At 51.7% G+C, this 13,626-nt stretch overlaps 3 protein-coding genes across 4 annotated transcripts in view; 1 reads left to right on the top strand and 2 right to left on the bottom strand.

The window, feature by feature from the left end:
- Positions 1 to 624: 624 nt before the first annotated feature.
- DQX1 (DEAQ-box RNA dependent ATPase 1) lies at positions 625 to 8,970 on the bottom strand. The gene is made up of 11 exons (XM_050754330.1): positions 7,912 to 8,970; positions 7,439 to 7,632; positions 6,362 to 6,746; positions 5,765 to 5,992; positions 5,576 to 5,675; positions 5,316 to 5,474; positions 5,040 to 5,231; positions 2,461 to 2,580; positions 2,102 to 2,292; positions 1,586 to 1,776; positions 625 to 1,095 (listed from the first exon to the last, which is right to left on the bottom strand). Exons 1-11 carry the CDS (start codon positions 8,215 to 8,217, stop codon positions 939 to 941), a joined length of 2,223 nt encoding a protein of 740 aa, XP_050610287.1. The 5' UTR covers positions 8,218 to 8,970; the 3' UTR covers positions 625 to 938.
- A 92-nt stretch (positions 8,971 to 9,062) lies between these two features.
- Positions 9,063 to 12,137, bottom strand: AUP1 (AUP1 lipid droplet regulating VLDL assembly factor). The gene is made up of 11 exons (XM_050754318.1): positions 11,984 to 12,137; positions 11,536 to 11,903; positions 11,159 to 11,343; positions 10,825 to 10,897; positions 10,656 to 10,729; positions 10,342 to 10,408; positions 10,138 to 10,240; positions 9,882 to 10,001; positions 9,658 to 9,773; positions 9,351 to 9,469; positions 9,063 to 9,246 (listed from the first exon to the last, which is right to left on the bottom strand). Exons 1-11 carry the CDS (start codon positions 12,120 to 12,122, stop codon positions 9,210 to 9,212), a joined length of 1,401 nt encoding a protein of 466 aa, XP_050610275.1. The 5' UTR covers positions 12,123 to 12,137; the 3' UTR covers positions 9,063 to 9,209.
- An 85-nt stretch (positions 12,138 to 12,222) lies between these two features.
- The window catches only part of HTRA2 (HtrA serine peptidase 2), a 3,327-nt gene continuing 1,923 nt past the window's right edge, over positions 12,223 to 13,626 (top strand). For both annotated transcript variants that reach the window (XM_050754317.1, XM_050754316.1), the window contains exons 1-3: positions 12,223 to 12,913; positions 13,015 to 13,219; positions 13,309 to 13,503. In XM_050754317.1, the coding sequence (XP_050610274.1) occupies positions 12,408 to 12,913; positions 13,015 to 13,219; positions 13,309 to 13,503 (906 nt within the window). In that variant the 5' untranslated portion in view covers positions 12,223 to 12,407. The remainder of the gene's footprint in view (positions 12,914 to 13,014; positions 13,220 to 13,308; positions 13,504 to 13,626) is intronic.

The raw sequence follows: 13,626 nt of genomic DNA, 5'->3' as shown, positions 1-13,626 counted from the left end.
GCTACTCGGGCAGCTGAGGCAGGAGAATCGCTTGAACCTGGGAGGTGGAGGTTGCAGTAAGCCGAGATCACACCACTGCACTCCAGCCTGGGTGACAAAGTGAGACTTCATCTAAAAAAAAAAAAAAAAAAAAAAAAAAAAAATTCGAGGGCAGAAAAGGGGAAGGGAAGGAGGAGAACCTAGGAAGAAAGAAAGGAAAGCATGATGTCTCTGAAGTTGTTCAAAAGACTTCAGCTTGTCGGTGTGTCTGGGCTGCTGGGAAGCTTGTTAATAGAAAGTCTAGTTAGGGGATGGTTGCATTAGCCTTAAGGGTTAAAAAGGAATTGGATTTAAGTTGTATGAGGAAGGGAAGAATTTATCTGATTCCTCTAGCACCCCCATCCTTTGTCCCCTGGAGACTGGTGCACTGTGACAGAGGGAAGAGAGGCCAGGCTAGAGACCAACCGTAGTCAGACAACTCATGCCTGTGCTAGTGACAACTATGTTGATCATAGAATGAAGGCCTGACTGGAGATGGGAAGAGGCTGCAAACTATAGTTGGAGGAGCTGGCCCTGGTTCTTTACTGTAGTATCATCGCTGATTTATGGATGTTGTATATGGCACTGCAGGACCAAACTAAAAACTGGCACCACAGAAAAATCTTTTATAGACCACAAGGGAGTACAAGAATGGGTTTGGCAAAGTTGAGAGAATGGGGAGCATGTCAGTCCCTCTCCAATCAATAAGAGAAGGCTAAGGAAAGAGTCCTTCCCTATGTAGACTGTGGTTTACCCCATTCTCTCCATTCCCAGCCTACCATTTCTTGGGACTCACTTTCCAGGGTTTATATTTAACCCTAAACTTTGGGCTTCTAAATCTGTCTGGGTGCTTTGGTGCCACCCTGAGGGAGAATCTAATGTGATGAGATGAACCCAGCTCCATTCCATAGGCAGGCAGGTCACTGCAGGACACAGGGATCTCTGAACTCCTGGACTGAGGATGATTCGCTCCCTGCTGAAGAATCTGCCATTCCTTCCCTTAGCTGGTTCAGGAGGTCTCTGCTCTCACTGGGAGGCAAGTTACTCAGGAAGTATGGAGGGGCCAATTCCACCAGCCTAATAGAGAGAGTCATAATTAGATGATCTGCATCTTCTCTTTCTCTGTCTCTTTTTAGAGACAGGGTCTTGCTCTGTTGCCTGGGCTGGAGTTCAGTGGCATCATCATAACTCACTGTAGCCTTAGACTCCTGAGCTCAAGTAATCCTCCCACTTCAATCTCTGAAGTAGCTGGGACTACAGGTGCACACCACCACACCCAGCTAATCTTTTTAAAATAATTTTTGTAGAGACAGGGTCTCAGTATGTTGCACAGGGTGGTTTCAAACTCTTAGCCTCAAGCACTCCTCCTGCCTAGGTCTCCAAAAGTGCATCTTCTCTTATGATGCAGACTTTTAAACTTCTCACCAGCCCTTCCACAATTCCTTTCTCTTCAGATCATGTTTTTACTAACCACTAAGATCCCTTCTTCTGTCTCTCTAACTCCCCAGCCATAATTTTGGCCCCAGGGAGAGGAATAGGCAGTGTAGGAGGATGTCAGGGAACTCACATCTGTGGTTCAATCTCAGAAACAATGGAAAGGCAGTTGTCTTTGGATATGGTGAAATTGTGGTAGAGCACCCACGGTGGGGGTCTGGCAGGAGCTCTACGACTTCGGTAGCAGCAGTATGAGGAGAGCTGGGCCACATGCTTATGGGTTAGGAGTAGGTAATTTCCAGTCCCGTCTGTGTCTCTGGCCACCTTATTGAAAGGCAAAAATATTGATGGAATAAATAAAAGGGAAGAGGCAGACAGTAGAAAAAAAGAAAAGGGGACTGAGAAAGAGTAAGGGTGGTGAGAGTATTAAAAGTAAAGCATTACCTCTAGGTGTTGTCTGGTCTCTACTATACCTCATGGCATTTTCCATAGCCCCTTGTGCCCCAAATCCTCAAGGGAAAAGTCCTTTCTGGATCTAAAGAATCTTTTGAATGGCCACCTGGACCCTGATTTCAAAGTGGCTTACCAATATTTGTTCTCTTTGCCTTTTGCTCCTTTGATCATCCTCACCCCCACCCTTTCCTCTAACCTTGAGAAAGTATCCTGACACCAGTGCTTTCTGAAGGTCTCTGCGATTCTGCTCAGAGCCAAAGGCTGGTAGGGACAAGGGAAGTTCAATTCGTTGCATGAGTTCTAGGAGCTCTCTCCGAAGTTTATGGGCTTGGCACAATGCTGCCCAATTCAGACCTCGAGCCTGGCACCAAGCCTCATCTGCTCCACCTAGGAGAAGAAAGGGACCAGCTAAACTAAAGTCCTTGAGACCCCTGAAATAACCCAACCCTTAGCCAAAGGTCCTCCTCTTTCTGAACATAGAGATCTGTCAGCTGGCTGCATAACATTTCCCCTCTTTGGACAATCTGGGATTCTATAAGAGGATGCAGAGCTCACTTTGTATAAAGGCTTCATACACCTGGATCAGAGAACTGTGGTCACCATCTGTGTGTTCCAGGGCCCGACGCAGGGCAGCTTCTTCTGCACTGAGTGGAGGACGGGTAAACCCAGGGGCAGCTGGAGGCAGAAGAGCGGAAGGTAGAATCTGCCATTTGGGAAATGGGAAGGGATAGTAGTAAAGGTGGAATGCTGAAAAGGCCGAAGTGTCCCTTTGGGAACTTTATTCAAAAGACAGATAACTTCTAGGTGTTATGCACTTTATTAAACGTTGAGGATAAACAAATGAAATACAATCTGCCATCAAGGAGCTTCAAGTCTGGTGGGAGAGACCAACAGGTAAGCAGACTTGATAAGCATGATAGGTGTTTGTATATGGTACTGTGGAAACAAAGAGGAGGATAACTAATCAAGGCTTTAGGTGGTGAGGATGTGAGTGATGTAACAGAAAAGGATGAGGACCCTTGGGTTAGTATTTGAAATCTGAGTAGGAATTAGCAGAGTGGAGAAGGGGCAGGGAGTATGTTTTAGACTGTGGCAACAGCATAGCACCTAAGTTAATAACATAGCATATTTGGGGAACTGCAAGCCATCTGGGATGGGTGGAGGGAATGAAATGACATGTTGCAGAATGGCAGGAGATAAAGCTGAAGAGGTAGGTATAGGTAAGGTCATGAGACCCTGGAGTACTGAGGAAAGGAACTATCTTCAAGGTAAAGAGTAGCTGTAGAGGAAGAGTTGTGTTTTTTGTTGTTGTTGTTTGTTTGAGACAGGGTCTCACTATCTTGCCCAGGCTAGAGTGAAATGGCGTGATTATGGCCCACTGCAGCCTCAACCTCCCAGGCTTAAATGATCCTCCTACCTCAGTCTCTTCAGTAGCTGAGACTATAGGTACATGCCACCACACCCGACTAATTTTTTGTTTTTATAGAGACAGGGTCTCACTATGTTGCCCAGGTTGGTCTCAAACTCCTGACCTCATGTGATCCTCCCATCTCAGCCTCCCAAAGTGCTGAGATTACAGGCACAAGCCACCATGCCTGGCTGAAGAAGAGTTTTTAAGTAAGAGAGTCCATGTGTCTGAAAAAGTTCACATTAGTAGTTAGGAGGTTACTGAGGAAATCCAGCTGAGCAATGAGGAGGACCTACCATTGGCAGATCCTGCCTACCATATTCACTGGAAGTGAATATGGAGAAGGGCAGGTGAATATATATTTACTTTTACAAGATAAAAGTGAAATAACCTGGAGAAAGACTGGTCTAGAGTGATGGTAGCAGAGCAGCAGGATAATAGTATTATCTGAATCTGAGACTCTAGAGAGAGGAAAAGATTTTGTGGTGATAGTGGCGAGGGAGTGGTTTAATAGAGCATTCGAGTTCAGTTCTGAGCTGAGGTACTGTTAACTATTCTGGTAGAAATGTCCATCGGGGCTGGGCGCCGAGGCTCAGGGCTGTAATCCCAGCAGTTTGGGAGGCTGAGGTGCGTGGATCACCTGAGGTCAGGACTTTGAGACCAGCCTGGCCAACATGGTGAAATCCCGACTCTACTAAAAATACAAGAATCAGCTGGGTGTGGTGGTGCATGCCTGTAGTCCCAGCTACTTGGGAGGCTGAGGCACGAGAATTGCTTGAACCTGGCAGACAAAGGTTGCAGTGAGCCGAGATCATGCCATTGCACTCCAGCCTGGGTGACAGAGTGAGATTTTGTCTCAAAAAAAAAAAAAAAAAAGAAAATGAAAAAAAGAAACGTCCATCAGGAGTTGGGGTATGCTCTCTCTGTCTCTCCCTCTCTCCCCCTCTCCCCATCCCTCTCTCCATCTCTCTCTTTCTCTCTGTCTCTCAGATTCAGAAGAATGGTATTGGGTGAGAGATACAAGGCACAAGGTTTGGAAATGTTAAGGCTAAAGGTAGAACTTCAAACCATGGTTGTGGATAAACTTGCTCAGAGAGTTCAGGGAATAGAAGACAAAAGAGGCAAGAATAGAACCCTGAGGACCAATTTACAATGGATAACAAGAGGACAAAGAGCTCGAGGAAAAGATAAAGGGGATGGCCAGAGATGTAGGATGAAAACCATGAGGAGCAGCATTACAGAGGCCTAGGGAGGAGGCAGTTTCAAGGTGAAGCGGTCAGCAATTTCAAGTATAAAAGAAGGTCATGAATAAGGGCTCAAAAGTATCCACTGGATTAGGTACCTGGGAGGTCACTGGTGAGTTGAAAGCTGTTTCACTGGCATGGTAGACCTGAAGCTGGAGTGCAGTAGGTGAGCAATACACCAGTTAGAATAGGATAGAAATCATGCTGCACAGCTGAAGGGGAGGATAGGGTTGAGGAAGAGGAGTGTGTGAGTTTTAGCAATAACAGATTAGGAGAGATTTAAGCATGCTGGGGGCAAGAACCAGCAGAGAAAAAAGGCTAAAGAGACAAGAGGGAGATAGGTGACTAAGCCTGGTTCTTTAGGCATTGTGAGGGGTGGCAACTGGAGCAGAGAGGAAAGGGCTAGCCTCAGGAGCACCAAAACCCAAGGGGAAGGGCTGAAGTGGCTGCAAGAGCTACAGATTTACAGCAGGGATTTATACCTGTGAGCATGGCAGCCAGGGTGAGCATCTCGTCCACACAGTCAAACTCGCATGAGGCCAGCAGGGCTTTGGCCAGCTCAGGGGCCAGAGGGAATTCTGATAGTATGACGCCCAGATCTGACAGGTCCCCATCATCATCCAGGGCTGCCAGATAGTCTAAATCTTCCAGGGCTTGCATCAATGCTTCTGGAGCTGGTGAGGAAACAGGGCTTACAGGATGTGAAATTTCAGAACTGGGTGATCAGATGGCAATACTTGGGCAGGAGAGGTACTCACCAGGCTGGTCCAGGAAGTGACACTCCCCTGGCTCTGCAATCTGTCTCCTTTTTAGTAGTAACACCAGGGAGCTCAGATTCTCCTCACACACCCTGGGTTGGGGCAATGGTGGAGCTTCTAGTTCTAAGAAGGACTTAGGATACAGGCAGAGGCAGGATCCTGAGGGGAAAAAGACCTGGGAAAGACCACTGTAGATTTCTCAGGGCTTGCATGTTGGTGACTCTTGGGTTTTTTATTTCAGTGAGGGCAAAGGCTCTTACCTGGTGGGAACCCTCTTGCTCGCAGTCGTCTTGCCTCTGCCTGACACTTGCTGATTGGCCTCAACACTTGGAATTCTGCTCGGATCCTAGGATTGTAAACCTGTTGCCCGTGCCCCAACCAAGGCCAAGACAGATCAGAGTGGGCCATTTCTGTCTTTACTACCCCACCGCCATCTCTCTCTCACTCACACTTCGGAGCTCCAGTCCTGAGTCGATGACATGTTGGATGGAAGGGAGGGAGAAGGAGAAGTCAGCCAGCCAGTGAGTGACCACAACCTTTCGGGCATCCATGTCCTCATATACAGCCTGAACGGCTTGTCCACAGTCTGGGTGAAGGGGCAGTACTCGTGGTGGAAGCCTTTGGAGAGGCAGGGACTCTACCTCCCTGGACAAGGATTCACAGCAGAGGGAAATTTCCTGAGGAGAAGGGTGGGACATTAGGGCAGTTCTCACCTTTTTGGGGTCACAGATCCCTTTGAAAGACTGTTGAAAGTTATGGCCCTTCACTCTGAGAAAATGCAAATACTCATAAAGTTGAAGATTTTATAATTTCAGAGGTTCACTGAATCACAAATCTCTGCATTAAAGGGAATAAAAAAGTGAGTGGTAAACCTCTTTACTCTGAAATCCTCAAGTTTTTCTCTGGGACCCCAGGGGAGAGTAAATACTGCAACTCTACTGTTCCTAACAGGCATTGCTCCCATTCCCATTCCCTAGGACTAGAAGATGATGAGTACCTCCTTTTGCAGGCTTTTTTTTTTTTTTTTTTTTTTTTTTTTTTTTTACCTCCTCACTGGGCAGGTACACTAGCACATCTCCTGGAGCCTCCTTCCGACACAACTCAAGCACTGCTTGGCAGGCAGCTTCCACTCGATCAGAGGGGATGGTGTCCCGGTAGATGGGGGAAGGTCTCTCACCAGCCTCTCTGGGTATATGCACAATAGGAGGATTGCCCCAGAAAGCTTGGAGCTTAGGTTCAAAGGCTGGGTCAGTAACCACAACCACTCTGAGGTCCCCCGGAAGGTTTTCCAGCCTGGCATCTTGCAGTAGCCCCTGGAGTGAATCTGATGCCACCGACCGCTCCTGAGCCTCATCTAGTACCAGCACGCCCCAGACTCCAGTGCCCCGGGTCGAGGCCACCTCCTGCAGAAGCAGCCTGTCCCAGCAGAACCTGTTGACATTGGTAGTGGGCAGAGGAATCAGTGTGGACACTGACCAGCCACACAAGCTCAGGGGAACTTCTCCCCAAGGGACGTAGATTTTGATATTGAAGGTCAGAAAAATATGCTGTGACTTCCTGAGCCTGTGGACCCATAACTGTGACCCCACAACCCCACTGAGAACACTTTGTTCACAAGGTATACTCCAACTGGGAAGTGACATTTTTCTGATGAGAGTTAGGCTGAATGTCTGAGGCCCTGGCTGGGATTCAAGGGCTTAATTTAGCCATTGTACCACACACAATTTAGAGTGAGTGGGAGTCAGGCGCGGTGGCTCATGCTTTATACTTTGGGAGACCGAGGTGGGCGGATCACTTGAGCTCAGGAGTTTGAGACCAGCCTGGGCAACATGGCAAAAAATATAAAAATTAGCCAGGCGTGGTGGTATGCGCCTGTCATCCCAGTTACTTGGGAGGCTGAGGTGGGAGGATCACTTGAGCCCGGGAGGTTGAGGCTGCAGTGAGTTGTGATTGCACCACTGCACTCCAGCCTGGGTGACAGAGTGAGACCCTGTCTCCAAAATAAATAAAATAAAAAAGAGTGAGTTGGGCTGAGGGAGGGTATGGTGAGATGCCAGAGGAATGGGTTTGTTTCTACGGAGTGAGGGGAATTAGATTTGGGTAAGGCCTGCAGAGGCCCCCACCTGAGCAGGGTGTTGGGCCCTGTGCAGTCCTCCTGGGGGATGCTGTATCCAACTTCATGACCCAGGGTCAGGTCCATCTCATCAGCAACCCGCAGAGCCAGGCTCCGGGCTGCAAGAGGGTAGGGCTGCGTGACAGTAACCTGTCCTTTCTGGAACCCTCTGGCCAGCACAAACTCTGCACACCACTGAGGGATCTGGGATAGAAGTAGGGAAGGACAACCAGTGAGGAAGTTGTAGGACTTCAGTCAGAAGTGCTCAGGGAACTATGGCCACTTTAATCTTTCTATATTTGGGGAGTCCCCTGGTCTTTCACCAGCCTCCTGGGCCAGCCTAACCCATCCCATCTCTCTTTGTTCACCTTCCTCATGACCCCACGAAGTCCAGTACCCCCCGTGCCCAGGGAAAGGCCAATTCCCTAGCTCCTCCCTTTGTCCACTCCCAGAATCAGCCTGCCCCTACAACCCCCACCACACCTGGGTGCTCTTGCCAGAACCAGGCTCCCCAGACACCAGCACCACTCCAGTGGGGTTACTCTCCAACTGCTCCAAGAAGGTAAAGCGAGCAGCCCAGATGGGCAAGGTGTGGCGCTGCTCCAGCAGCTCATAGTAGCGGGAAGAGAAGGGAAGCCCATCAAAGGGGTTCACAGCCAGTTCAGATTCCCCAGGACTTGGGCCATACTCTTCTGCCAGCCTGAGAGGCTGAGAGGCCATGGTGGCTCTCTGGCAGGACCTGCAGAAGGCAGAGCAGTCAGTAAGGTCATATTTGGTGACTGACACCATCTTCCCACCTCAGCCCTGATCCTTAACCTCTACCTTTAGTTGATCATGCTCTGGGGCCCACCCTTCCCAGCATTTCCTGCCAGGAAACAGTGCTAGGTATTTTCATAAGGGGCTACTGAGAGTTAGTCGACAGTCCCTATAGTCAGGTAGTAGAAACCTGCCTGATACTAGTATTGTCGGCAGGTAGTAGAAATCTTACTTAGGCAGGGGTCCTCAAGGGCAGTAGAAATTATGTGAGACCTAGTAACCTGTGGGAAAGTCCTGAAGGGAAAAGGATAAAGAATATAGGGGGTGGGGAGAGGAACAGCAGTCCAAGTGATCCTGGATTCAAACCTGCTTGCAGCTCTAGGACGTGTCAGGACGGCAGCCAGCTCCAGACCCATGTAGTCACCACCAACCCTGACCGTGTAAGTACAAAGGTAAATTCCGGCTCTACCTCAGGGCTAGGCTCAAACTTCAAATCCTGAAGCCTGCTTTTGGGGTGGGGCTATTTGCTCCACCTTATTTAACCTAGTCAGGAACCTATGGAAAACAGGCTCCAGCCACCACACTGAGCATGTGTGAATTCTACAGATGATGTGTAGTGTGCTTGTGAAAGGCATGCTGGGACTTGTAGTTTTGCAGCAGCTTCGTCCAAAACCTGGGCTGATCACCCAAGCTGGGTCTTCAGTTCAGTTACACTTCCTTAATTTATCACTCATCGCTTGGCATGAGGAGTTGATTTTAGACAGTTGCAGTCTGACTACCCCCTTCAAATGTACAAGACTCTCACCCCCATCCCCCCAAGCCAAGGAATAAGGAACCCACTCACAGGGCTTTTGAGACCCAGAGAGACAACATACACCTTGAATGAAAACCATGAATTTAATGTGATATTGGGGGAGCCTCATCCTTCCCTTTTACCACCCACCCATCCAGCCTGTTGTGAGTTGGGTGAGGGCTGCCCCCAGTCTCCGTCCTGCGGCTCTGGGTGCCATCCTGTTCCTTTGAGCTCAGTCAGCCTCCTGGGCTCGTCTCTCTGTGAATCTCCTGTGGGACATAGGGAGAGACATTATTCAGGCTTTGCCATAGTAGCTCCATAATTCCATTCTCCAATTTGCCCCAACTTATTCATTGCCCTCTAACCCCCTCACCTTCTTGCGTATTCATATAGTGCTTGCTTGCGCTCCTGCAGGCTCTCCTGCCGGGCCCAGGAAGACTTGGCAAATGTTAGGGCTGTTGGCTGAGGGGTCACCGGGCCAGAGCTGGGGAACTGAGGTGATCACAATGTCAGAGGGCTTGCGGAGTCATCATCATTAAACACGCATCGAATGCCTACTTTGCAAGAGAGGCACTATGCTAGGGTCTCAGGATCAAAAAAGAAAGGTCAGGGATAAGGGAGTATGTAGCCTGCCCCCAACTCACCGCAAGACTTGGATCTGACCATTTCCTGGGTCTCACCTTGGGGGCAGAGGCTGTGGGTAGGGACTGAGTTCCCTTGGTGATGTCTTCAGGCATGAAAGCTACGGCTCCTTCAAGCAGATTAGTGATAGTCAAGTCTACACAGCCAGTCTTGGCTGAGGAGAAAAGAGAAGGGAGTCCACTCCTTGCTCACTTTCTTCCTTCACAACCCACTTTTCCTCCCTGTGCCCAATCTCCCGGTGTGGGGCCACCCTTTCCCATACCCAGGTCTCTCTGGATGACACCCAATGGCACATGGGGCAAAACTTCCTTAACTCTCTGAGCCAGAGTTGCCAGTTGCACATCAGGAGAAGTACCAGGGGAGGGAGGGAAAGAAGACTGGGCTGTGGAAAAAGAAAAAAAAAGAAATTCTGGTAAGTAGAGAACTAGGAGAGGCTAACTAGCACAGGAAAAGGGGAGGAATCACAGTAGGGTGAAAAACAAAAAACTCCAAAGCTGTAATGTATAGAGACCACATACCTGACTGGGGGCGCAATCTGGGGTGTCTTTGTCGCTTCATGTGTTCTGCTTTGTCAGCTGGAGTGAGCCGTGTCCCTGTCTGGCCCAATTCCTTGGCCACCAGCTAGGGAGAATTGGAAGACTGGAAGTGTCAAGATCTCAAGCTTTCCTCCCTCTCCTCCTAAGTAGGGACCCCACCTCCACCCTGCCTGTGCACCCGACCACCTGTTGTACACGGAGCGCAAACTCCTCATTCGCTTCCCCTAGTTGGCGATGAACAGGACGAAGCCACCTGCAAAAAAAACAATCCAGGGCTATGTTGTGGGCACCCAGGGTAGAGGCTGTCACCATTCCCCGCTTTGGTAACTCTTTGCATGGTGAGGATGGGAAAATAGTAAATACTGTAAACACTTTGTGTTGCTTCTGTGGTAGAACTCTGATATAAAGATCTACAAATGGACAGGGCAGAGGCCACTAATTCCTTGACCTTGAGGTGAGCCGCTCCCCAGCGACCAAAATGTGAGGGCAGTTAATAATACCTTACTTGATACACCGTGAAAGGGACGAAAAGTGACCACAGCAGTTCTGAGACCCAGGAGGCGTCTGACACCGTCTGAGGGGAGGGCATGAAGTGAGGCCTAAGCCAGGGCCAGGGATGGGAAACTTCCCCTCCAAGCCCCAGAGATTCCTTGTTCAACACACACTCACCACAGAGACCAGGGGTCTCTGAACTTGCAGGGTAAGAGGCTGTACCACATCTTGGATAGAAAATGGCCAGGAACTAGAAGAGGAAGGAGAAAGTAGGATGGGAATCCAGCCAGGCTAGTCAGCAGATCATAGGTGCCTTAAAACAGGCAACTGTCAAACTCTACAAGCACACAATTGAAGAAAGAAGGCATTCAGGAGAAAGAACTAAAAGTGGACAGAAAGGAAATGAACTAGAGATGTTGGGGGCTAAGGGCCGAAGAAGGTTGTAAAAACTCAAGGGCCCACAAGCTTGACCACCTACCCAGTTGGCACCCGATACCTGTGCTAAACCCACCTGAAGCGCAGGAGCCCCTCCCGGCCATTGGTGGCCTCTTCCTCAGGGAATAGCAGCAGAGGAGTGGGGGGAAGCCTCGTGGAAGCACAGAATCTCTTGAGTGACTCCACCAACTCCCCCCGCCCATCCATCTCCATGAAGCCCCGAGACCAGCACACAAAGCTGGGGGGACTATTAAGTAGAGGCTGGGAACCAGGAGAAGAGAAAGCAAGAAGAAAAAAATTGAGGAAAATGAAAAAAAATGACATGTGGGGTAGAGGATCGGGATTAGGGGTAAGGCTCAGTATCCTCCATGGGGAACGCGAGTGGGACAGGGGGGCCTTCAGCTGGGCCCCAGGGAACCGCCCCGTGGCGCTCTCGGCCTCGCTCTCACTCACGGTGCTACAGGTGGTGAGCAAATTGACTATGTTGTGGTCGAAAGGTGTCACGTGGTTGGAAATGAGGACCCTGACACTGTGATCCCGGAGTCCGGAGTCCTCCTGCCGGGCCACGAGCCCCAGCACCGCACACATGGTCCGCACTACGAACCTGGGGACACAGGCGGTGGTGACTGTGTGGCCTCGGGCCAGGCCCAGCTTTGACACTCCCCAAACGCCCGCGTCAGAACCTGCGAAGGACGCTGTCTGGCAGCGCGCAGCTGACCAGGAAGACGTGAATCCCGAGAAAGAGGCGCAGGACGAGGAGGCAGAACCCGACCGGCGCGTAGAGCAGCAGCGCGAGCAGCAGGAAGCAGTCACCCGGGAGCCTGGGGGCGAGAGGCGAAGTGGTCGGGCGCCGAAGGCCGAGAGGACGCAGGGGTAGGTCTCTTCCCGCCGGGTCTCTTACCGGTGCGAGTCAAAGAGCCGCTCCGGCCCCGGCCCTGAGGGAAGCTCCATAACTGCTGCTTCAGGAGCGCCCAGCCGTCGCCGCCGCCATCTTCGCGCCCGGCCGCAGGGGCTCCTGGGAAGGCGGAGTCTTTGGGCATCCGCCCGGGGTGACAGGACCCGAAGTCTTGAGGCGCGCCGGAAGGGCTAGCGGTCCCAGCATACCCTGCGGCCCCTTGGGCCGTCTCACAACTCGCGTCCCACGGAGACCACAATTCCCGGCATTCGCGGGACGGGGAGGAGTCGGCCTCCCGGAATCCTGGTCCCGACGTGCACTTCTGGAGGACTTCAGGTACCGGCGTGCCCCGCGTCCTACTGTCCGCCTGCTCGCGTCCTGGGTGCCGCCTCTGAGTAGGGCGGGCGAGGAGGTAGCCGAGGCGGAGCTGATGGCTGCGCCGAGGGCGGGGCGGGGTGCAGGCTGGAGCCTTCGGGCATGGCGGGCTTTGGGGGGCATTCGCTGGGGGAGGAGACCCCGGTTGACCCCTGACCTCCGGGCCCTGCTGACGTCAGGAACTTCTGACCCCCGGGCCCGAGTGACTTATGGGACCCCCAGTCTCTGGGCCCGGTTGTGTGTTGGGGTCCCTGAACCCCAAGCATGTCTGACGTCTGGGACCCCGGGTCCCCGGGCACAACTGACTGCGGTGACCCCAGATACCAGGACCCGGGAGGCCTCAGAGAACTCTGGAACCCGTTCGCGCGCGTGGCTGCCTGTGGCACTGGGCGCTGGGGGGGCAGTGCTGTTGTTGTTGTGGGGCGGGGGTCGGGGTCCTCCGGCCGTCCTCGCCGCCGTCCCTGGCCCGCCGCCCGCTTCTCCCCGGAGTCAGTACAACTTCATCGCAGATGTGGTGGAGAAGACAGCACCTGCCGTGGTCTATATCGAGATCCTGGACCGGTAATGGGGGTAGACCGGGAGGCACTGAAGCCACGGGCCGGAGGGCGGGCGGGTAGGAGGGGTCAGAGCCTCCTCTTATCCGTGCTTTCCCTCCATTCCAGGCACCCTTTCTTGGGCCGTGAAGTCCCTATCTCGAACGGCTCAGGATTCGTGGTGGCTGCCGATGGGCTCATTGTCACCAACGCCCATGTGGTGGCTGATCGGCGCAGAGTCCGTGTGAGACTGCTTAGCGGCGACACGTATGAGGCCGTGGTCACAGCTGTGGATCCCGTGGCAGACATCGCAACGCTGAGGATTCAGACTAAGGTGGGGGCTGGGGTAGGCCAGGTCTGGTTGGAGCTGCTTGTTTGCTCGCATCTCCAGATGACAGGTCTCTTATACCCATTCTCCCTTAGGAGCCTCTCCCCACGCTGCCTCTGGGACGCTCAGCTGATGTCCGGCAAGGGGAGTTTGTTGTTGCCATGGGAAGTCCCTTTGCACTGCAGAACACGATCACATCCGGCATTGTTAGCTCTGCTCAGCGTCCAGCCAGAGACCTGGGACTCCCCCAAACCAATGTGGAATACATTCAGACGGATGCAGCTATTGATGTGCGTCCTGATAGGAGAGAAATGACACATGATGGGGGAGTGGGGAGAGGCTGTGTGGTACAAGCACCAACTGATATATGGTGGATGAGCCTATATACAGAGCTTAGGCTGCAAAAATGTGGC

This window comes from Macaca thibetana, chromosome 13, assembly GCF_024542745.1.
Source record: "Macaca thibetana thibetana isolate TM-01 chromosome 13, ASM2454274v1, whole genome shotgun sequence".
In the NCBI taxonomy this organism is placed as follows: domain Eukaryota; kingdom Metazoa; phylum Chordata; class Mammalia; order Primates; family Cercopithecidae; genus Macaca; species Macaca thibetana.
The sequence above is the reverse complement of the archived record's forward strand: the minus strand, read 5'-3'. Positions and strand labels throughout refer to the sequence as shown.

Coding starts and splice junctions, on each gene's coding strand:
- DQX1 (XM_050754330.1), bottom strand. CDS start 8,217: ATGGTGTCAGTCACCAAATATGACCTTACTGACTGCTCTGCCTTCTGC. Junction 5,676..5,764: donor CAGGACTGGAGCTCCGAAGT/GTGAGTGAGAGA, acceptor CACGGGCAACAG/GTTTACAATCCTAGGATCCG. Junction 1,096..1,585: donor TCTGAGATTGAACCACAGAT/GTGAGTTCCCTG, acceptor TCTCTCTATTAG/GCTGGTGGAATTGGCCCCTC.
- AUP1 (XM_050754318.1), bottom strand. CDS start 12,122: ATGCCCAAAGACTCCGCCTTCCCAGGAGCCCCTGCGGCCGGGCGCGAA. Junction 11,904..11,983: donor CGGCTCTTTGACTCGCACCG/GTAAGAGACCCG, acceptor TCTCGCCCCCAG/GCTCCCGGGTGACTGCTTCC. Junction 10,241..10,341: donor TTGCGCTCCGTGTACAACAG/GTGGTCGGGTGC, acceptor AATTCTCCCTAG/CTGGTGGCCAAGGAATTGGG.